We start from the raw sequence: 22,589 nt of genomic DNA, 5'->3' as shown, positions 1-22,589 counted from the left end.
TCTGTGGTAGCCACTCACCCCACCTTGGAATGAGTGCCATTTCTATTTTGTGATTCCTGTGGGACTGCTATTAAAGGTAACCCTAAAATGTTAGTCTTCTCTACAGACAACATTGACGTTCCTTAATATTTACTCAGTATATACTTTCTGATGTATTTCTTTTAAAGAAACAATTTAATGTTGTTGATATTATTTCTTTATGTATTCTGGATATCAGTCAGTCCTTTATAAGATAAGTATTTTCCAATGATTTTCTGCCAGTCTGTGGCTTATCTTTTCATTTTTTGAAGTGTCATTCAAAGAACAGAAGTTTTTAAATGTTGATTGAATCCACTATATCAGTTTTTTCTTTTATGTTTCGTGCTTTTTGTGTCTTATCCAAGACATCTTTGCCTAACCCAAGATCACAAAGATTTTCTTGTGTGAAATTCTTCTAGAAGTTTATAGTTTCACATTTATGTCTGGGATCCGTTTTGAATTAACTTTTATGTGAAGAGCGAGGTTCATTGTTTTGCAGATGGATGAACATTTGTTCCTGTACTCTTTGTTGTAGAGGCTATTATTTCTCTATTGAATTACCTTTTGGCTTTGTTGAAAATCAGTTGTTGAAAATCATTTGTGTGGATCTGTTTCTGGACTCTGTTCTATTTCATTGATCTATGTGTCTGTCCTTATACCAATACCACATTATCTTGATTATTGTAGTTTTCTATAGTCTTGAATTCATGTAATATGAATTCTCCAACTTTGTTCTTTTTTCAAAATTCTTTTGGCCGTTCTAGGTCTTTTGCTTTTGTGTACACACTTTGGAATTAGTTTGTCAACTTCTACAAAAGTCCTGCTTGATTTTTATAGGTGTTGAATCTAAGAAAATTTGGGGGACGATTGACTCTTGATAGTATCGAGTGTTTCAGTCTACAGACATGCTATATCTCTCCAATCATGAAAATCTTCTTTGATCTCACTCATCAATTATTTGTAATTTTCAGCTTACGGATGTGGCACATATTTTGTTAGATTTGGACCTACAGGTTTCATGTTTTTTGATGCTAATTCAAATGATATTCCTTTAAAAAATATTCCTATTTCCAATTTTTGTTCCTAGTATATAGAAACATTTCTGTGTTGAGTTTGTATTCTATGACCTTGTTAAGCTTGTTTATTAGATCTAGTAAGTTTTTTTGTGGATTTCTTTGTAGATTTCTATGTAGGCAATCATGCTCTCTATGAACACATGGTTTAATTTTTTCCTTTCTCATGTGTATGTCTTTTTCTTATTTCACTGATTAAGACCTCAGTACAGTGTTGAGTAAGAAGTGAGAAGAGTGGACATCCCCGTTTTGTTGCTGTTCTTGGGGGAAAGCATTCAGTCTTTCGCTATTAAATGTAATGTCAGCTGTAAATTTTGTGACATTTTATCAGGTTGAGAAAGTTTTCTTTCATTCACGGTAGGTTTGATTAGCTAGTATTTTGTTAAGGCTTCTTTCATCTATGTCCCTGGGGGATATTGGTCCGTACTTTTCTTGCAGTGTCCTTGTCTGGTTTAGTATCAGAGTACTGCTGCTCGTAAAATGGATTGGGAAGTGTTTACTCTTCCTGTATTATCTGAAGGAATTGGGTAGAGTTATTATTTATTCCACAGATGTTTGACAGGATTCTTCAGTGAAGCCATCTGGGTGTTAAGATTTCTTTGTGGGAAAGTTTAAAAGTGTGACTTCAATTACTTTATTAGATAGATATAGGGCTATTGAGATTATCTGTGTCGTCTTAAATGAGCTTTGATTGTTGTCTTCCAAAGAATTTGTTGATTTTACCTAAGATTTGAAATTTATTGGTATAAAATTTTCTACAGTATTACCATGTCCTTTTAATGTATGTAGGATATATAATGATCCTTTCCTCTTTCATTCTTGCTATTTCTGTCTTCTCTTTTTTTCTTGATCGCTCTGACTAGAGATTTATTAATTTTTATCAGTTTTTCAAAGAAGTAGTGTTTGGTTTCATTGATTCTTCTTATAATTTTCAATTTCATTGATTTCGGCTTTTTTCCTTGTGTGTTTTTTCTTTTGCTTGCTTTGGGTTTAATTTGCTCTTCTTTGCTAGTTTCTTGAGGTAGGGTCTTAGATTACTGATTTGAGACTTCTTTTTTCTAAAATAAGCATTTAATAAATTTTCCTCTAAGCATTAACTTTAGCTGTGACCCACAAATTTTGATATTGCATTTTCATTTTCATTTGGTTCAAAATATTTTCTGATTTCCCTTTTATGTCTTCTTGACCCAAGGATTATTTAGAGGTATGTGGTTTAATTTTCAAACATTTATGGATTTTTCAGATGTCCTTATTTTGTTGATTTCTCCTTTAATTCTGTTGAGTTTAGAGAAAATAGTTTGTATGATTTCAGTCCTTTAAGTTTTTTGAGATTTATTTTATGGCCTAGAATAGGTGGTCTGTCTTGGTCAGTGTTTCACGTATGTGATGTGTGTTCTGCTGTTATTGAATGGAATATTTTAAAAATGTCAATTGGGCTAAGTTGGTTGATAGTCCTGAGTGAATTTTGAATGATAGTTTGGAATTAGCTGGAGGAGAATGATGGGGATAGGCACAAACTATGACATAACACAGCATGATCTGATCCATTCATTTTTAGATGAGGAAACAAGGGCCCAGAGTGGCGATGCAACTAGTCTGGAGTCACATACTTGTGTTAGAGCTACAGTTGGAACCCAATTTCCTGAACAGCCTTTAGAGATAATAGATTTAATCAGGGTGTTTTCCCCAGAAGTCATGAATTAAGCTGGTCTTGACTTGGATATTGATGACAGAGGGGCAGAGGGGTTTGAAAATAGCTTTGTTCCAGGTGGGAATTGGGAGAATTTGTTGATGTTGCTTACGTGGGGCATGTATGGTGAAAGAAGTTCTTGTCCTTAGTTTAAGTGGTTAGAACTTTGTATTAATGACAACAGCAACTTTAAACCCTTTTCGTGTTTGGGTGTCTTTTTATATTTACACAGTCATTCTACATGAGCACAGTGACCGGGGCCTTTTGAAGATCATGTGAGCAAGTGTTGTTATTTTCCTCAGTATTTAAATGAGAAAACAGAAGCTCAGAGATGGAGTGATTTGCTCAAGGTCACACAGTGATTGGTGGATTTTAGGCTATTGCTTGTTCCCTTGCTAAGACTGTATTATTCATTTCACCAGCTCTAATCAGTTGTCTTAAAAAGTGTGCCCTTTTTCATAAAGGGATCAAAATATGAGGTTGTGGTTGGATTAACAGAGACCGTGTTCTGTAATCTCCATAGTAAGATTCTAACACAGTTATTGTTGGGTCAGTAATCTATAATTCATGAGTAGAGGGTGGTATATATCCACACTTCTTACTAGCGTAATTCAGCAGTTCCGAGATGTACATGGTAGTGTGGAATATGATGCAGCCTGTTGTGTTAAGCACGTTTTTCTTTTTCTGGATTAGTGAGGAACAAAGGGATCTTTCTGAGCTTTATGGTTGCCTGATTCTGATACATGATTAGATTTTTTCCCCCCAGTATTGTTCATGTCTAACTTCCAAAAGGGCTTTCATGTCCACTTACCTCATTTCATCTTTATGACACCCCTGTAAGATGGAGCAAGGGGTGTTTCTGCTTTTGGCTGATGAGGGAATTAAAGCATGGACCATTCCCATTAAGTAACTACTGTATGTCGGGTAGAGTGCTGGTCACTAGAGTGTACCATAAGGATAAACAGGTCAGAGTTCCTTATGAAACAGCTGGAGTCGAAATTAGAACCCAGACCGCTTGATGTTTTTTAGCCCAATGTCTTTTCAAGCACTGGAATCAAATTGTCTCCTGTTTTTCAACAAACTATTTTAATGTGCATCTTCATGAGGCTTATGCTTTGAGAACTTCACCTTCCTGTAAGATTTGCTCCTGCCCATAGTGCCACCCACCCCCTTCTTTAATGGGATATTTTCTTAATTTTAGTAATACCTATTCTTTGTGGACACTGAAAATTTTGAAAAGCACAGAGAAGAGAATAAGAAAATTATGTGTAATTGTCTTGCCCAGCTACAACCATTGTTAATATTTTGATGCATATGATTTTAATCTTCCCCGCCCCCGGTGTATACGTTTATAAAATATTTTATGCAGAGGCCGGCCCCGTGGCCGACTGGTTAAGTTTGCCCGCTCTGCTTTGGCAGCCCAGGGTTTTGCCGGTTTGGATCCTGGGTGCGGACGTGGCACCGCTCATAGGGCCACGTTGAGGCGGAGTCCCACATGCCACAGCTAGAGGGACCCACAGCTAAAATATGCAACTATGTACTGGGGGGATTCCAGGAGAAAAGCACACACACACACACACAAAATTTTATGTTTTTAAAATTTTGGGTCACTTCTAATATTGAAACTGATTTCATAATGTTTTTCCTTTTCTCTCATAAAATGAAATACTTCCTGAGATTGATATGAGTTTACTATTACAGACTCATCTTTTGGTATTGTATTCAGTTAAGTAGATGATGTAGGTAAACAGGGAGAGTATGATTAATTTTGCTTTAGTAATAGATGTAGGAGGTATGGAAGTCAGATAAATGTTCACAGGAATTTTGCTGCTGTTGGCTTTGGCCTGTCTGTCTCTGGCTACAGAAAGAAGAGATGGAATAGTCTATTCTGGCAGTCCTTCTTGTCTTTCTCCCATTTGAACCCTTGTGTTAACACTTCACTGTAGAAACAATTAAAAGATTTTTTAGCCAACAGCTCTTTCTGATCAAGTAACTAAATCTATTTTTATGTTTCACAATTGGACACTTTATACTATTTTGAGTTATTTTTTAATCTTAGTTCTTCAGTTTTTAAAGTTTTAATCCTCCCACCTTTTAGATGAAGTTCTCTTTGGGGTGGCACTGACGGAGGCTCAAATCAGTTGCCTTTGAAGGAGGGTAGTAGGCAGACAATAATTGATAAGCGCTTAAAGACTTTAGGGATTGGATATTATTTTTTTAACTGTCTTTTTAAAAATAGAAAATAATCTTTTATGTTTTTTCTAGGGCTTCTTATATTTTAAAGCAGTCTTACTGACTAACTGGATTGCGATTTCTTTGAGATGAGAGAATGTATAGTATGCCTCTGAATCCCCTGAACTTCAGGAATAGCCTTTCCATAATGACTTGAGAAGTGTTTGTGGAAAATATGTATGAATGTCGGTGCCTTGATCTCCTGTGGTGATTTTGGAGCCCGTCCACTAAAGCAGGACACTCTAAATTGCTTACGTGGTCTTAAGATGAACGGTTTGTTTTCTGCTGCCTTGTTAGATGCAGCCAGCCTGTTTCTCAGCATTGAGGCAGGTCCTGTTATAACAGTCATTCTCCGATCATGTTAACACTCTATTGCGATGAGACGAACTAATAACATCTTTTCCTCCTTTCTCAGATTCATGCCCGCAACCAAAATGAAATAATTTTTGGGTTGAATGATGGCTACTACGGTGCTCCATTTGAACATAAGGTAAGAGGATTTTCCTAATGTTGTGAGTTTTGTTTAGTGCAGGTGTGCCTTGACGTATGGGGGGAAAGCTCTGTGTAAATACAGGCATGTTTTAGGTATTATTCTAAGCCTGTTGTTTAGTGTGGCTTAAGGTGAATGCTTTTTAAAGTGAAAACTTATTATGTAACCACCCCAATTCATCTTTTCTAAATCCAGATTATATTAATTTTCCTGAAAGAAAATCTGAACTAGCTCTTTGTTCTTATTCTACATAACTCTTTGGGGGTTAAGAAAGAATGGTGAATTTTTATTAAATGCAATACAATTTTATTGAATGTTTCAGATATCTTTTACAACTTTCAATAAATTTAAGAAACCTTGAGTCAAGTTATATTACAGTCAGTGCTGTCTCTATATCTAAAGATGATTAGAGAAAGACGAGGGAAGAGAATTCATATTTCCCAGTACCATGCCGGGTGATTCATGTTGTTTAGACCGCTTAACTCTAGCCACAAACCGCCTCACAAATGAGGTGTTTTCTACATTACTTCCTCTTAGTGATCACGTTGCTTCATAATTCTTGGTTGTCTGAAATGCTACTGCTAGAATGCTTCATTGATTCAACAACTATTTATTGGGCACTTGCTGTATGTCAGCCACTGTGCTCTAAGGGCTGAGGGTACAGTGGGGAGCAAATGGATATTTTCCTGCTGTCAGGGAGTGTATGGAAGAGACAGACACTGATGAAGTAACCTAACCTAAATGTATAAACACAAAGGCTGGTAAGTCCTATAAAAGCGTGAAATAAGGACCTTACCTACTCTGTTGGCTCAAGAAAGGCCTTCGGGCACTTGACTTTCAAGGTTACAATCCTGAGGATGAGTGGAAGTGAATAATGTGGAGGGAGTGGGAGCTGAATAGAGAGAGCATTCCAGGCAGAGAAGGGTAACATGTTGGAAGGCCATGAAATGAAAGGGGAAGTGGTAAGTTTGAGGGGCTGAAGGAAGGTCAGGGTAATAAGGGAGAGTGATACTGGATGAGGCTGGAAGGGTTGGCAGGGGCCACATAATACAGAGTCTTTTAAAGGATTTTATGCTAAGAGCAGTGGAGTGTGTTGAAGGATATTTAAGCTCGGCAGAGGTATAATTAGGTTTGTGTTTTAATAATTTCACTCTGGCTACCAGTAAAGACTGATTATAGAAGAGGCAAGAATGTATGTGGGAAAACAGTAAGAAAGATCTTAAAGTATATCAGATGAGAGATGCTGATACTCCAGGACAGGGTCATGGTAGACTAGAGAGAAGACAGATTTAGGAACGTTTTAGGAGGTAAAGTTATTAGGACTTGGTGATGGTTTGCATTTAGGGTATAGGAAGAAAGAAGGTGCTGAGGATGACTTTTTGGCTTCTGGCTTGGGTGAAGAACTGGATGGACGAAGCTGCCAGGCACTGAGAGAACTAAGGGAGCTAGAGGCAGCCCGGGGATGGTGGAGGCAGGTCGCGAGTTGAGATTTGATCCTACGGAGTTGGAGACGCCTTTGAACATCCATGTGTAGATGTTAAGTAGGCATTGGATATACGAGTCTGGAGTTCGGAGGAGAGAAGTGAGTTAGAGATATAAATGTGGGGCCCATGGAAATGGTCATTGAAATCCTGAGTTACAGGTAAGATAGACTAGGGACAAGCTGTACCGTGAGCAGAAAGGGGGCTTCGTAACCAATCTTGAGGACTCTAACTTTTTTTTAAAAGGCCAAAGAGAGGAGGAGGCATTGGAAAAGGTGACTGAGGAGGAGTGGTGAGAGATATATAAGGAAAGTAGAGTGAAGTCTTATGGAATCTCAGAGGCCAGAGGAAGAGAGGCTTTTAGTTTTTCTCTTTTTTGATTTTTAAGGGGGGGGGTTAAATAAGATGAGAACTGAGAATTGCCCATTGGATTTGGCAAAATGGAAGGTATTCTAGGTGACTTCATCAAAATTCAGTTCAAGCTCTGATATGCTTGTTTTCTTTCTCTCCTTTAAAGCCCCATCTTTTGAGTTCCTGTAGATAGCAACACCCTGTGTATACCTTTGAGATGAGCTGTACCACATTATAACTCCTTCTTCCTTTCTAGCCTGTAAACTTCTTGAGGACAGATTTCCATATGTAATTTTGAATTTCCAGTATCTGTCACACTTTTTGAGGCATGGTGTTTGCTTAGTAAAAATGTTTGGTTGAATAAGAGAATTGTGGGACTACTGCTGCTTCTGTTTGTAATACCCCATTCATGGGGTTAGCCGTGTGGACACTGTTGAAGGATTAGTTACTCCTGCAACTGGTCACCAGCTCACCGTCTAGCACAAGGTCTGGCACACAGTAATAATATTAAAAGCTAATGTCTATTGGATGTTACTATCTGTCAAACACTGTTTTAAGAGCTTTATATTTATTATTATTGTATTTAATCTCCCTAAGAACCCTAGAGCCAGATGCTATTAGTTGAGGTTTTAGGTAGGCCTATAACTAATACCCCTTTCTTCTCCTCCTGAGTTTGGAACAAGTTAGAATAAGACAGATGATAGATGAATGGAGATCAGAATGTAGGTTTTATTACTGATAAAACTAATTGACAAATGTGGCTTAAATTCTGTAGCTAAAAGAGCTCGTATATACTTTCTTCCAAATTGAACCTCCCCCCAAAAATAACAAAGCAAGCAAAACTGAGGTCTTCCACTTACAGGGCAGAGCCTGGTCCTCCCAGCCAAAGGCAGGATGTCAGTGTGCTCCAGACAGGCTGTTCCTGAATGGAGGGGGCCTGGAAAGAACTCTGGCAGTCACACTCAGTCTCATCTGAAGCTCGGCAGTCAGACAGGTCATCTACCTGTCCTGGGAGGAGTGAGTGAAGGACACAGAAAAGCCTGAAACATTCTTTTTGTGAGCTTCTCTCCTGAGAAATGGAGTGGAAAGTTTTTCTCCTGTGTGGAAACATGGGAGTGCAGAGCGTTTCGCCTGACAATAGTAATAATAGCTAATGTTTAGTAAGCACTTGTGCCAGGCACTATTCTGAGTAGTGTTACATAATTTACCTCATTTAAACCTCACAAAGCTGGCACAGAGAAGTTAAGTGATTTTCCTAAGATTACACAGCTACTGAGTAGCAGAGCTGGGATTCATGACCAAATGGTCAATAAATGTTTATTGAATATATGATTATAATAAGTGGTAAATTTTATTCTATAGTCCTTCAGTTAATGAGTTTTATAAATTTCTAAGTCCAGGTTATCTTGCCCCATACCAGTTTTCAGTTGACACTTGATGTGTAGGCTGAACCTTAAAAAGCATTTTTTTTTTTTTCACTTTTAAGAAAGCCATAAGCAGCGTTTCCAGTCAAGATGGCAGTGCACACTTTGAGACCCTCTTCTGCACCTAACAAAAGCAAGGATTGATGAAATCAGAGGAATCTAAAGAGACATCTTGCTAAAACAAAGAAACAAAAAGCAAGATAATAAACCTGTCTGGAACAGAAATGGAGTAGAAACACAAAGAAGTAGGCGAGACCATAGGCCTCGGGCCTGCTTGGTTGAGAGATGGGCTCCTCTGGGTGAGATGAGCACTAAATGAGCCCAGCGGCTGAGACAGGACTCTCCCCGTTACACAAAGAGGCTGACAAAGGACATCTTAGAGAAGCTGCAGATCTTTAGGGATAATATTAGAAGGGGAAATCTCAAAAGCTAGCAGAGAGAAAGGAAATATTCCCTTTGAATTAGACCGATAGCAGACTTCTCATCAGCAACAGTTGATACCAGAAGTATATCTTCAAAGTGTATATGTGTAGTTCTGTTTCTGGTAAACTTTCACCCGAGGGTGAGGGTAAAAGAGAGAGAATTTTAAATACACACAGATTGAGTGTTTACTGCCCGCAGACCCTTTATCAGTACTGAATGGTGCGGGCAGAGAAGCGATCCCAAAGGGAAGATGTGGCATCTAACAGCAAATTACAGCAAGGTGTATAAAAATGGTTAAAATGTTACTGAATTTAACTACTGACTGTAAACTAACAAGCAAACAAAAACTTAGACTAAGTTTATGTATTTTAAGATAAAGCAAACTGACCATTGTCATTCAAACTATAGTCTGTAGACCAGAGCTGGTGCCAGAACTGTCTGTGGGGAGCAACGTATGAAAAGTGAGAGTAAGTCTTTCAGAACTTTCAGTATCAGTTCATAGTGAATTGAAGGAATAGCAACTCGTCCTTGTCCACAGAGAGTCTGAGAAGCTCTGCTCTAGACCACAGTAAGGTGAGGGAGGCGGTTTAGAGAGTTCAGACTCACTGAGGTCCTGATTTGTTTGGAAAATGGCTAGAGATGGTCAACAACTTAAGAATTTCTTAGAAAAATGTGTGGTCAAGTGTGCATGTTAAAAATTTAAAGATACCTAGTAAAGACTAGAAACAGAGAATAAAGATTTTTAAGTAGCAGAGAAAAAAGGGAATATAAAGAGTAGAACACTTTGTTATCTTGATGGGAGACAGAAAAGGAGAACAAGTGGTAAACAGAAACATGGAGCACAGTGGCAGAAATAAGTCCAAATATATTTGCAATCACAATATTGCAAGTGGCTGTCATCTCTGCTTTGGAAATATTTCATAGAGGACTTAAAAAATGCTAAAGCGACAAGGCTTTGGAAACAGAATTACATTTTACGAATGCGTGTTCCATACAGAAGAGAATTCACACTTGTGAAGCAATAAGGAAGTGTGTTTTAAAGCAACTTTTAAAGTAGTGACTGAAATTTTTGTTGGCCAGTTCGTCAGCGTTCTCGTTGTGTAACATTAGCTATAAGCAGAAACACTTCTGTTATTACTTCTGGTGATGATGCTGCTGTTCATCCTTCCTCTGTGCCTGTTACTTAAAAGTACCTTCAGCCACGATGAGTCCAAAAGCTGAAGTCGTTTGCTCAGAACTTTTGCCTCTTTGTTTATCTGCTTCTCAAAAAGGCTTTTCTCATTTCTGTTGAGTCTTAGGAACCTAGTAAATCTCTCAACTGTATACTGTAATGGACAAGTAATTCAGTCTCACTTCTAGGAGTGTGTTTGGTAACTATTTAATACATTGAAAATCTTCAGCTAAAATATACACTGTGAGTTTGAATCCTGTGTTCAGTAACCTCTGCTGGCATTATTAGGGAGTGGTATGTTCTTGTTAATTTTATGTAGTAAAATTTCATTAATGTGGCGTACAGATGTGGAACTCATAACTGTTTAACAGCAATGCAGACAGAGATAATTGAATAAATAATGATGAAACTCTTCTGCATTTAGTTCTAAAAGTGACTTATGATTTTATTTCTGTCAATAAATATCAAGTATCTACTATATGCTTGTTATTAAAATAAGTACTGTGGGATACAAAATATTAGACAGATTCACAAGTGTTTATTCTTTTTAGTTGAGATAAAACAGCATATATTCCGAAGAGCTCCAGTTTACAAATGGGTTTAGTTTGAAAAATTGTGTTTTTTTTTTTTTTTTTTTTTTTTGCTGAGGAAGATTTGCCCTGAACTAACATCTGTGCCAGTCTTCCTCTATTTTGTATGTGGATCGCTGCCACAGCATGGCTGCCACCCAGTGGTGTAGGTCCACACCTGGGAACCAGACCCGGGCCACTGAGGCAGAGTGCACCAAACTTAACCACTAGGCCACGGGGCTGGCCTGAAAAATTGTTTTTGATGTGAGTTGTTTGGGTCTTGCAGATAGTGCAGGTGAATTATAGCAGAACCTGAAACAATTGAAGAGCATCTTAGGAAGAGGTGTTCTTTCTAATGTCTGGGGACTGTGGAGAAGCAGAGAGGAGCACTGTTGTAGCTGGAAACTGGGGTGGATGGAGGTTGGCAACTGAGGCTCGGTGGCCTGGAGAGGTGTTTTCTAGGTGGGTTTAACTGCTAGGATGACACTCAGGGGAGCGTGGGTAACGAGAGGCCTTTGGGCCAGCTCTATCCAATAAGCTGGAAACCTTTCAGATCCCAGTTCAGGAGTTCTGCCTTGCATATAGACACGTAAGATTCTCTGTACCTGATTTCCTTTGGGCAGCCACTCTTCTTTCTGGGACGATGCTGATAGCTACCTGGGTGAATGTACACTCTAGTGGTTTTGGAGTCAGGTTGATGTGAGTTTAATTCCAGGCTCTAGGGCTGCTTACCTACGAGAGAGATCTTGGGCAAATTGACTCATCTCTGAGTTTGTTTCCTCATCTGTAAATGGAGATGACAATTTCTACCTCATCACAAATCATTCTGAGGATTGAAGGTAACAAAGTATATTCCAAGCCTGGCACGTGAGTAGAGTTCAGTAATAAATGGCACCTCCCACTCACTGGGCTCTCAACCTTGTGATAGGAGGGATTGCATCTCTAATGCTTACCGTTGTGTCAGTATCGTGTCCCTTGCACAGTGCCTGGCACGTAGGAGGCGCTCAGTCAAATTGTGTTAATGAATGCAGGTGCGTGCTTGCTGTATTTAGGACTGTCATAGCAATAATTGAGATTAAACGTCTTGAGGGGATGGTATTTCTCTTTCCCACCCTACTTTACCATGGCCCCAACTTTTGGAGTTTTATTTTTGTGTAACTCATACTGTCATAAGAACTCTTAACTATTGTGTTATTGACAAAGTGCAAAAAGCGTTAGCTTGGTAAGAATTCTTTTCTCAGACTAAAAAGTATAGTAGCAATGTCTTCACAGTCCAGTAGATGGCAATGCTTTCTCATTTTAATGGAAAAAAATTAGAGCAGGAATAGAATCTAAGTGTGAAAAGGACCAAATCCTTTTCGAATAAAACTCTCAGGAGATTGAAATAACAATTTGGTGATTAATTTCACAAACGCAGCCACATAACTTGATCATCTCAAGTTGATAGTCATGCCAAGATTGAAGATTTAGGGACAACGGCAAGTTTCAGGGTCTGTCTTAAGAGCTTGTACAAATGAAATTCCCTATTTTATATTTTTCCAGGCGTAATACTACTGAAAAGCAGAAAACCTGGATTCTAATCCCGGTTTTGTTCTGGTACTTTGTTCCTTGAGCACATCACCTAACCTCTCTTAGTTTTAGGTTCTTCATCTCAAAAGTAAAGAAATCCTGATTAGCTGATTAATGCTGGAAGCCATATTAGAGTTATCTAGCTCAACCAACACTCTTATTTCATGGATGAAGAAAGAGGCTCAGGGAGCCTCATGATCTCTTGAACTTGACATGGCAAGCTAGTTTCATGCTATAGGTGATAACTTAGACATAGTATAATAATATCACACATATGTAATATATAATATAATAAAATCACTACCTACTTCCTTTCATAGCTCATTTACTGTTACGGATATGCTTACAAATTATTTCACTCCATCCTTACAATAGGCTCTGAGGAGGACAGAGCAACCATTGTTAGTAGTTTCGGTAGCAGTAGCAGGCATCTAATGGGTGTATAATAAGTATTCTGGGGATAAACGAATGGCTGAGATATCAGGAAGAGTCAGTGGCAGAACACGTCTCTCTCCTTCTAGAGAAATGGACTTTCTTCATTATACCATGTCACCTGTGTAAAGGTGATGGCCAGATGATTTTCGTCATTTAATTTCTTTTTGAGGTTTCTTCCCTCATTTTACTTGATTAACTGTGATTGTGATTATATGCTGTTAGAGGTGTCGTCTTTAACTTACAGCAACTCAGGTGGGCAAGTATTAATATTTTCATTTTCAGGCTGAGGATGCTGAAATCTAGAAAAGTTAAGAGATTTCCATTTAGTTAACTTTATGGAACTGAAATATTAACAAGAAGGCTGTTTTCTCTTGTTAGTCAAATTAGTGGATACTAATGTGTTCTTAAAGCATGACCCCAACAGAACTCAAGCAGAACATTCAGTAGGGATTAAGTGCCCCAAGTAGCCTGTGCTTTAACAGCAAAGGGATATGGTGTAATTTCTGTCCAAGTCTCTCAGTACATCATCAAGCAAAAGTTGGAAAAATGACAAAAATAGCCCATTCCTGTATCTATTCTATTCAGTTTTCCTTGTGCAGCACCGCCCCGTCTCTCCCTGCCAAACTCCTTACAAAATACAGGGAACAAAGACTAGACAGATCCTCGGGGCTGTGTCTGAGAGCTGCCTGCTTTATAATAAAACGTCTGGGTGTCTGAGCTCGTTTAAAGTCCAGGGTAAAACTTTGTTGAGCTGGTGTGATATCCTAGTAACAGTGTTACACCAGGTGGCATAGAGCTTTTGAGAACGACCATTGCTGGTTGTCATTTACTGAGTACCTACAATATGTCAGACACTATGGCAGCTATTTTATGTGTCTTTATTTAATCCGTGTAGTAACTCTGTGATTTGTTATCCTCATTTTATGGGTAAAGTACCCTAGAAGAAAACCTTATACTACTAACCCAAATTACATGCCTAGTAATACATAGGTAGCAGAACCACGATCCAAACCCAGGTCTGATTTACTCAGAGGCCTTTTCTTTTAAGCAGTATGCTACATGGCGTCGCTCCATTTCTTCCCCCTCTATATAGTATGCCAAAGTACCAAGTCTCTGTTTTTACATTTAACCAGAGATATCTACTATGTGCATGGTGAGAATCAAATGAGAGAGTACATGGGGAAGTGCTTTGAATAGTATAAAGTGCATTATTGTACAGACTTTGGGTATTTATTATTGTAGAGTGGGCATGCAATGCCCATGAGGCCATCAACCCACCAAAGTCCACAAAAGTCCCATGCATTAGTCACTATGTTTGGCTTCCCTCTGAGTCTTTTTTTCCCCCCTTTTCTCTTGGATCAAATTAACTTCTGACAGATGTTTGGAAAATCGTCTTATCCTGTAATTCATATTTATAAATCCTGCTGCTGCAGTGTGGTCCCCATTCTCTCTTTACGTCGAAGCCAGAGAATAATCTGGGAAAATGCCACGTTTCCTGTTATGAATTTGGAGGATCTTGTCTTCTTAGCACAATTTTTGAGCTTTTCAGAATTTTAATATTGAAAAATTCAAAGCCAAGTATGGTTTTTCATATAGATGTTTTAGATTCTTGAAAAGTAAACAGAAACAGAGCTCCAGACTTATCCTCACTAGGGGATTCACAGAGTTTAAAGTTTTGAAAACTTGTTGTTCCTGTTCTCTCTTAGGTTTGTAATCAGGGCATTCATAACCTTTTTTCTCCCTCTGATAGTCGGTTTGGTTTAAATTGTTCTTCTACAAAGCTGGAAATCCTTCCTTCTTTTCTTTTTTTATCTTTCTGTTAATGCTAGTTAACGTGCTGTCACTGCTGCCTTCTCTGCTCCCCCTTCTCTCTTCTCTCACAGTTAAAGCAATGTGTGTATCCCTGTTTCCTTCACTTAGGGTTGAGCTTCTTTAGGCCTGAGGTGGTCTTGCTCACTTTTTTAGTCCCATGGTGTAGCGTAGACTTTGCTTAGTAAATATTTCTCTGTTCATGAATGGAGTCTACTAGGGTCACATGGTTCCTCTCCCTGTTCTGGAGCATACTTTTCACGTAAAGGGTGGCTGCTTTAGCAGGGTCCCTTTCAGTCCTCTTGTCATGGAGGAGCGTTGATGACATTCACTCCACTTTATACTTGGAGTGTGTCACTGTGATTATTTTTTTCAGGGTCGTTTAAAACACTGAAGTGTAAACAGGAATCTCCTCATCTCTGTTGACTTGAATTAACAACAACAAAAAAGGATCGATTTTAGTTTCAGGATCTGTATACCTTTGCTTACTAATGCTGTTCCTATTTCTCATTGCTTCTCGGTGTTTTGAAGGAGAGGAGAACATCCTCTGTTGTCTCAGACGTCAGGCCAAATCTGGAGGCAGACGCATATTCAGCTCTGGTTCCGTGTCTCAAAAGAGGTCTCACCTTCCCCCCTTAGCAGCTCAGCATCTGGGCTTCGTCGAAGGAGCTCAGGGGCAGAGGGTATCCAAGGCTCGAAGGTGCTTGACAGAGATGGTTGCACAATTTTCCTCAGTTTAAACTGGGCTGACACTTAAAAGTGTCTTAATGTCCAAGTGAACATATGCACATAGGAACGCAGGCTGTCTGTTGATTCATCAGGTAGCTATTTTAGAAGGAGTTGTCCAAATAAATACTATATTTTTAAAAAGTACACTCATTGTGTCTGAAAATGTGCTCGAATAGTAGAATGAACCATTAGTTTTTTTCCTCGTCCATCAATTTTTTATTCCACCTAAGTAAGCAGCAGAAGGACTGTTGGCAAAGTTCACTTACAGTTTTAGGAACACCCTATAGACGGGTGTCGGTCCTGCTGCGGGAAGCTCCTGGTGGGGCCCTCCGGTTACTCTCCTCAGGCTCCCATTTGGGCCTTCTGTTGTCTTATTAATGCGCTGTGTCTGGGTGGTTTAGATCCCTCCCAAGTCTGCATCTCCAAATCTCTAGACTTGTGTCAAATCGCTTGAATGTTTCAGAGACACGTACACTCTTCAAGTCCCCAGCTGAGCTCAGCTCCCTTCACCCTCTGAAAAACCTCCTCCTGTCGTGTTCCTTCCTTATTGATGGCACTGCTCTCCATCCGCTTCCTCAGGTCAGAATGGGGAAGTCATCCTGAACCCCTCCCTCTTTTTCCGAATCACTTTTTTGAATCACTGCTTATGGTATCTGCTAAGTATTTACTTCTTTCTTGGTTCTTTACTTTGTAGTTGGATTTATCTTTGTAAAATGCCAGTCATGTCCCTCTTTTATTCACATTATTTCAAAGTAATTAATGGCTTATAAGGTCTTGCTGTGACCTGATTCAGATTTCTAAACACCACTCCCATAACACTTTCTAATGCTAAAGTTTGTCCATCTCAGTTTTAGCTTAGATCCCATTTCCATACAAAGGTTTTTTGTGACATACCCCCTAAGTCCAATTTGGATACCCCTCTTCTGAGCTTCCATAACACCTTGCATTTCCTTTTCCTTGTCACTGACCCTTATGCGGTTATATTCTGCTTGCCTGTTTACTCTTCTCTCGTTCTTCCTAGATTCTAAGCTGTGTAAGGGCAGAGCCAGTGTCTGTCTTTATCACTCATTTATCCTTGGTGCTTAGCACGGTGCCTGGCATATAGTAAGAACTCAATAAATAAAGCTCAATAGAGCTTCTGTAGCAGCAGGTCATTACAAATTCTGTTGGGATATATTACTTGGTTGTCATCAGTTGTATAGTTTGTTACTCAAACTTCTGGTTCTCTGTTTAAGTAGTTTCTGACCATTTCTGCATAGACACTTGTCAGCTGCAAATTATTATACTTTAAATAGAACTCTGCGTTTTTCTCTCCAGGCTTGCTTTTCCTTCCAGTTTTCCACATCTTTATTAACTACTTTTTCGTTTACCCAGGCCTCAAATCTTGTAGTTAGTTTTGACTGATTTCTTTTATCCACTTGATCCCGTCAGCCACTAGACTCTTTGGAGTACTTCTCTGCAATAACTCGTATCCGTGGCTGCTTTTCCATCTCCACTGCCGTGATCCGAGCTCACACCGGCACCCGCACAAGGCTGGGTTGCTGCAATCGTCTCCTGGCTGCCTGGGCACTCTGGTCTCTTTGTGTCCGCCCTCTCCTGTTCACCGCTGCCTGATGAATCTTCCTAAAGCGTGCTTTCATTTCATTCCCTCGCTTCCAGGTTGTCTGGAGTCACTTCTCCGAGCCTGCTGCATGTGCCCACTCCCTGACCTGATCTCCTTTCCGCCCTCAGCCCACATTCCGTCAGTGGTGCAGTCCTTTTGGTTCTTTCTCAGCTTTAACTTCTTTTCTCTTTTTCCGGCTTGTTTGCTTCGTACTTGGAGCTCTCATTACCTACAGCGTGTGTGGACTTTCAGACTAGCCCTCCAGCTGCTGTTTGCACATTCTGCTCCTCCATCCACTGTGTCCGTCGTTACCGGAGTAACCTTCCTTGCATGCGGCTCTGACCACCTTGCATGCGGCTCTGACCATTGTCTTACCCTGTCGGAAGCCTTTCACGAGTCCTATTGCCTGTGGGTTATCTTCACTTTTTAGCATGGCGTTCAAGGCTTCCTGTGCTTTGGCCCTCCCAACCTGTTCAGCCGTATCTCCCACTGCTTCCCTCTCCCGGGTTCCAAGTGATTTCCACATCGTTGAAGCTGAACTAATTGGACCTCTATTTAATTTTCTCTGAATGCCCTGTTTCCCCACTGTCATGTTTTGGCTAATGGTGTTCAGTCTGTGTGGGACTTCCCGTCACTGCCATTCAGCTTTTTACTGCTCCTTAATCTATCCCAAATATTGCCACCCTGCAGCCTTTGATGTTAGTCCTAATAGATGGAATCTTTACCACGTTAGAACCTTTTTTCCTAAGCTTTCTTATGGCACCTTAGCATTTTTACTTCACTTGGAGCCTTAACTGGGTCGTATACTTTAGTCTACTGGCTTGTATACTTTTATAAGGGTGATAGCAATTGCCTGACACCCTGTATTTATTAAGCATTCAGAAAACACTGAAATGGATAAATATATGTATAATGCTGTTTGTTTCATAATCAGTTATCCTGTCAACTGGATTATTTCAGTATAACTCTTATAGTTTTAATAAAGTTAAGCACAGTCTTGTGACTATTGCAGAGGCTAAAAAGTCTCAAAAGGTACAGTAACGTGTTTTAAAAGGTGACTCGTCCAGTGATCTAGCACAGGGGTAAGCAAACTACGGTCCAGCACATGTTTTCATTCAGCCTGCAAGCTAAGAATGGTTTTTACATTTGTAAAGAATTTGAAGGAGAAAAAAAGAAGAATATACAGTGGAGATGACATGCGGCTTTCAAAGCTAAAACGTTTGCTGTCTGGCCATTGACTGAGAAAGTTTGTTGACCGCTGGTCTAGAAACACACCTGGTCATCTGCCTGGAATTACTGCTGCTCATTGGCTGTGTGAAATTATCTGTTTCCTTGAACAGTTAAATAGACACCCAGACCAGTGCCTGTTTCCTTCCTTGAAAAAGAATTATTAGGCTTGGCTTCAGAAGAATTTTGAGTGACATGCTAATCTCCTCTGGGCTCTTTGGCACTTGGCAGTATCTCACCCAGATAACCAGATACAAATGAGCCATTTCTTTGCATTGTAATCCTTCATCAGAGCTCTGTCGGGATCGCACATCTGGTGAAGTTAGGTGTCATTCAGAACAAGGCTCTTCGCATATTTCAAGAATGTTAATTGCTAAGTGGTGGCCGAAGCAGAAGGGTTTAATAATGTCCTTAAGTTGCCTTAAATGTACATGGACCCAGAATTTTAGAACAGGAAAAGGTCTTAGAGATCAAGTATAGAACGGTCATTAAGAACATGAGCCATGGAGCCAGACTGCATGGCTCTTCTACTTAATCCTCCCTGTGTCTCAGCTTTCTCACCTTTAAAGTGGGGGTAAGAATAGTACCTGTTTCACAGGATTGTGTGAGTATTAAATATGTTAACCCTTAACATGCATGACATTTTTATCACCCCAAAAGAAAATCTCCTACCCATTAAGATTCACTCTCCATCGTGCCCTCCCCAGCCCCCTGGCAAACACCACTCTGCTTCCGTCTCTGTGGATTTACCTGTTCTGAGTATTTCACATAAATGCAGTCATAGAATATGTACCCTTTTGTGTCTGGCTGATTTCACTTAGCATAATGTTTTGAGGTACACCCATGTGTAGCATGTGTCTGTGTTTCTTCCTTTTTATTGCTGAGTGATATCCCATTGTATGGATACACTGCGTTTAGCCATTCATCTCTTGATGGATATTTGAGTGGTTTCTGCCTTTTGGCTATTTAAATAGTGGTGCTGTGAACGCTGTGTACAAGTATTTGTTTGAGTGCCTGTTTTCAGTTCTTTTGGATGTATACCTAAGGGTGGAATTGCTGGGTCATATGATAATTCTATGTTTAACTTTTTGAGGAATTGCCAAACTTTTTTCCACAATGGCTGACCATTTTACATTCCCAACAGCAATAAACGAAGATTATGATTTATCTACATCCTTGCCAACACTTATTATCTGTTTTTTAAAAAAATTTTGTTTTCTTTCCTTATTTATTACTTATCCTAGTGGGTATGAAATAGTATCTCATTGTGGTTTTGATTTGCATTTCCCTGATGACTCATGATGTGGAGCATCTTTTCATGTGCTTGTTGGCTATTTGTATCTTTTTTGGAGAAATGTTTAAGTCCTTTGCCCATTTTTAAATCAAATTGTTTGTCTTTTTGTTGTTGAGTTATCAGAGCTCTTTATATATTCTGAATATTAGATCTTTATCAGATATATGATTTGCAAATATTTTCTCTTCTTTTGTGGGCTATTTTTTTCCACTCTCTTTATAGTATTCTTTGATGCACGAAAGTTTTGATGAAGTCCATTTTATTATTTCTTTTCTTGCTCATGCTTTTGGTGTCATATCTAAGAATCCATTGGCAAATCCAAGTTTATGTAGATGTACCCCTGTGTTTTCTTCTAGTGGTTTTATGGTTTTAGTTCTTACAAATAGGTCTTTGATCCATTTTGAGGTAATTTTTGTGTATAGTGTTAAGCATGGGGATCCAACTTCATTATTTTGCATGTGGCTATCTAGTTGTTTCAACATCATTTGTTGAAAAGATTATTATTTTCCCCATTGAATAGTCTTGGCACCTTTGTCTAAAATCAGTTGACCATGAGTATATGAGTTGATGGATTCTCAGTTCTGTTCCATTGATCTGTATGTCTATCCTTATGTCAGTGCCACACTGTTGTGATAACTGTTGCTTTGTAGTAAGTTTTGATTTGGGGAAGCGTGAGTCCTCCAACTGGGTATATGTTGATTGATTTCATTTATTGACCCATCCTTACATACCTTGGATAAGTCCCACTTGTTCCTGGTATATAATCCTTTTTTAAAAAATTATTTTTAATTGTGGCAAAATATACCTAATGTAAAATTTACCGTCTTAGCCATTTTTAGTGTATAGTTTAGTGGCATTAAGTACATTCACATTGTTGTGCAACCATCACCACTCTCTATCGCCGGAACTCTTTTCATTTTGTAAAAATGAAACTTTCTACTCATTAAGCAATAACTCCCCATCTCCCTCTGCCTCAGCCCCTGACACTCACCCTTTTACCTTCCGTTTCTATGAATTTGACTGTTCTAATGACTACCTTGTACAGTCATGCCCCAGTTAACAACGGGGATATGTTCTGAGAAATGTGTCATTAGGTGATTTCGTCATTGTGTGAACATCATAGAATGCACTTACACAAACCTGGATGGTATATAGCCTACTACACACCTAGGCTGTGTGGTACTAATCTTATGGGACCACTGTTGTGTATGTCTGTCATTGAACAAAATGTCATTATGTGGCGCATGACTGTAGAAGTGGAGGCATATAGTATTTTCTCCTTTTGTCACTGGCTTATTTTACTTAACATAATGTACTCAAGGGTTGTCTATGTTATAGTATGTCAGAATTTCCCCGCCTCTTTTTTTTTTTTTTGGTGAGGATGGTTGGCCCTGAGCTAACATCTGTTGCTACTGTTCCTCTTTTAGCTTGAGGAAGATGGTCCCTGATCTAAGTAACATCTGTGCCAGTCTTCCTCTACTTTATATATGGGATGCCGCCACAGCATGGCTTGATGAGTGGTGATTAGGTCTGTGCCCAGGATCTGAACCCATGTACCCTGGGCTGCCAAAGTGGAGTGCGCGAACTTAACCACTACGCTGCTGGGCCAGCCCCAGAATTTCTTTCCTTTTTAAGGTTAAATAATATTCCGTTGTATGAATATACCACATTTGGTCTGTCCATTTGTCTTTTGATGGACACTTGGGTTGCTTCTACCCCTTGACTGTTGTGAGTGATGCTGCTGTGAACATGGATATACAAATACCTCTTTGAGGTTTTTTGTTTGTTTGCTTGTTTTTGCTGAGGAAGGTTCGCCCTGAGCTGACATCTGTTGCCGGTCTTCCCCTATTTTGTATGTGAGCTGCCATCACAGCATGGCCCCTGCTAGTCGAGTGGTGTTAGGTCCATGCCTGGGAACCGAACTCGGGCTGCTGAAGTGGGGTGTGCCAAACTTAACCACTAGGCCACTGGGGCTGGCCCCTCTCTGAGTTTTTGCTTCAGTTCTTTTAGGTGTATACCCGGAAGTAGAATTGCTGACCAAATTATGTGTCTTTTAATTTACTCCTGGATTAGCTTTGCTAGTATTTTCTTGGAGATTTCTGCATCTATATTCCAAAGGGATATTGGTCTATAATTTTCTTGTGATGTTATTATCTGACTTTGGTATGAAGGTAACACTGGCCTCATAGAATGAGTTAAGAAGTATTTCCTCCTCTTCCATTTTTTGGAAGACTTTGAGAAGGATTGGTGTGACTTTTTTCTTTAAATGATTAGTAGAATTCACCAGTCAAATCAAGTATTTCTGGGCTTTTCTTTGCTGGGATTTTTATGATTACTGATTCAACCTGCTGTGTTATGACTTTGTTAAATTAACGTTTGTTAAGTGGAGCACAGGGTGCCAAATGATGAGCTCTGGTTCAACAACGAACCACAAGAGAAATACAGCTAGAGAACTTTTATTACTCGTAGGTCCTGGAGGAATTACAGGGTATGCCTTGAGGGACCACATAGGAAGGTCAAGGTAGAGTGCAGACAGAGAGGCAGGACGTGGGGCACATGCCTTATTAGGGTCTGTTGATGGAGTGCTTTGGGGTTTCTGGGTGATGGCTGGGTTGATCCGTCAGACCAAAAGAGCAGGGTTTCAGTAAGCTGCATGGGGATTTTTATCTAGGAGCGTGTGAGGCACATAGGTGCTGGGAAGCAGGGGAGACTGTTGATAACGAGTCATATCAGGAACTTGTATTTGCTTGTGACTCTGCAGTGGGCTATCTAGGGCATTCCCTGAGGGGTCTAGTGTCAGTTTAATGTCCCTGCAGGCCACTTGGCCAAACAAAATGGATCCAAGGCAGCAAATCCATAGGGAAGCGTAGCTAAACTCTCAACAACTTGTAGATCTGTTAAGATTTTCTGTTTCTTCTTGAGTTGTTTTTGGGAGTTTGTGTGTTTCTAGGAATTTCCGTTTTATCTAGGTTGTCTGATTTGTTGACATACAGGTGTTTAT

General features: G+C 39.5%; 1 protein-coding gene across 11 annotated transcripts in view; it reads left to right on the top strand.

The window, feature by feature from the left end:
* Positions 1–22,589, top strand: part of UVRAG (UV radiation resistance associated) — a 309,656-nt gene that overhangs the window by 55,061 nt on the left and 232,006 nt on the right. For all 11 annotated transcript variants that reach the window (XR_011495820.1, XR_011495819.1, XM_070490660.1 and 8 more), the window contains one exon: positions 5,429–5,503. Coding sequence is in view for 9 of the 11 variants with exons in the window: in XM_070490660.1 (XP_070346761.1) it covers positions 5,429–5,503 (75 nt within the window). In the remaining 2 variants the exon portion in view is untranslated. The remainder of the gene's footprint in view (positions 1–5,428; positions 5,504–22,589) is intronic.

Source organism: Equus asinus, chromosome 20 (genome assembly GCF_041296235.1).
Source record: "Equus asinus isolate D_3611 breed Donkey chromosome 20, EquAss-T2T_v2, whole genome shotgun sequence".
Classification (NCBI taxonomy): Eukaryota; Metazoa; Chordata; class Mammalia; order Perissodactyla; family Equidae; genus Equus; species Equus asinus.
Note: the sequence above shows the minus strand (reverse complement) of the source record. Positions and strands in the feature narration are given on the sequence as shown.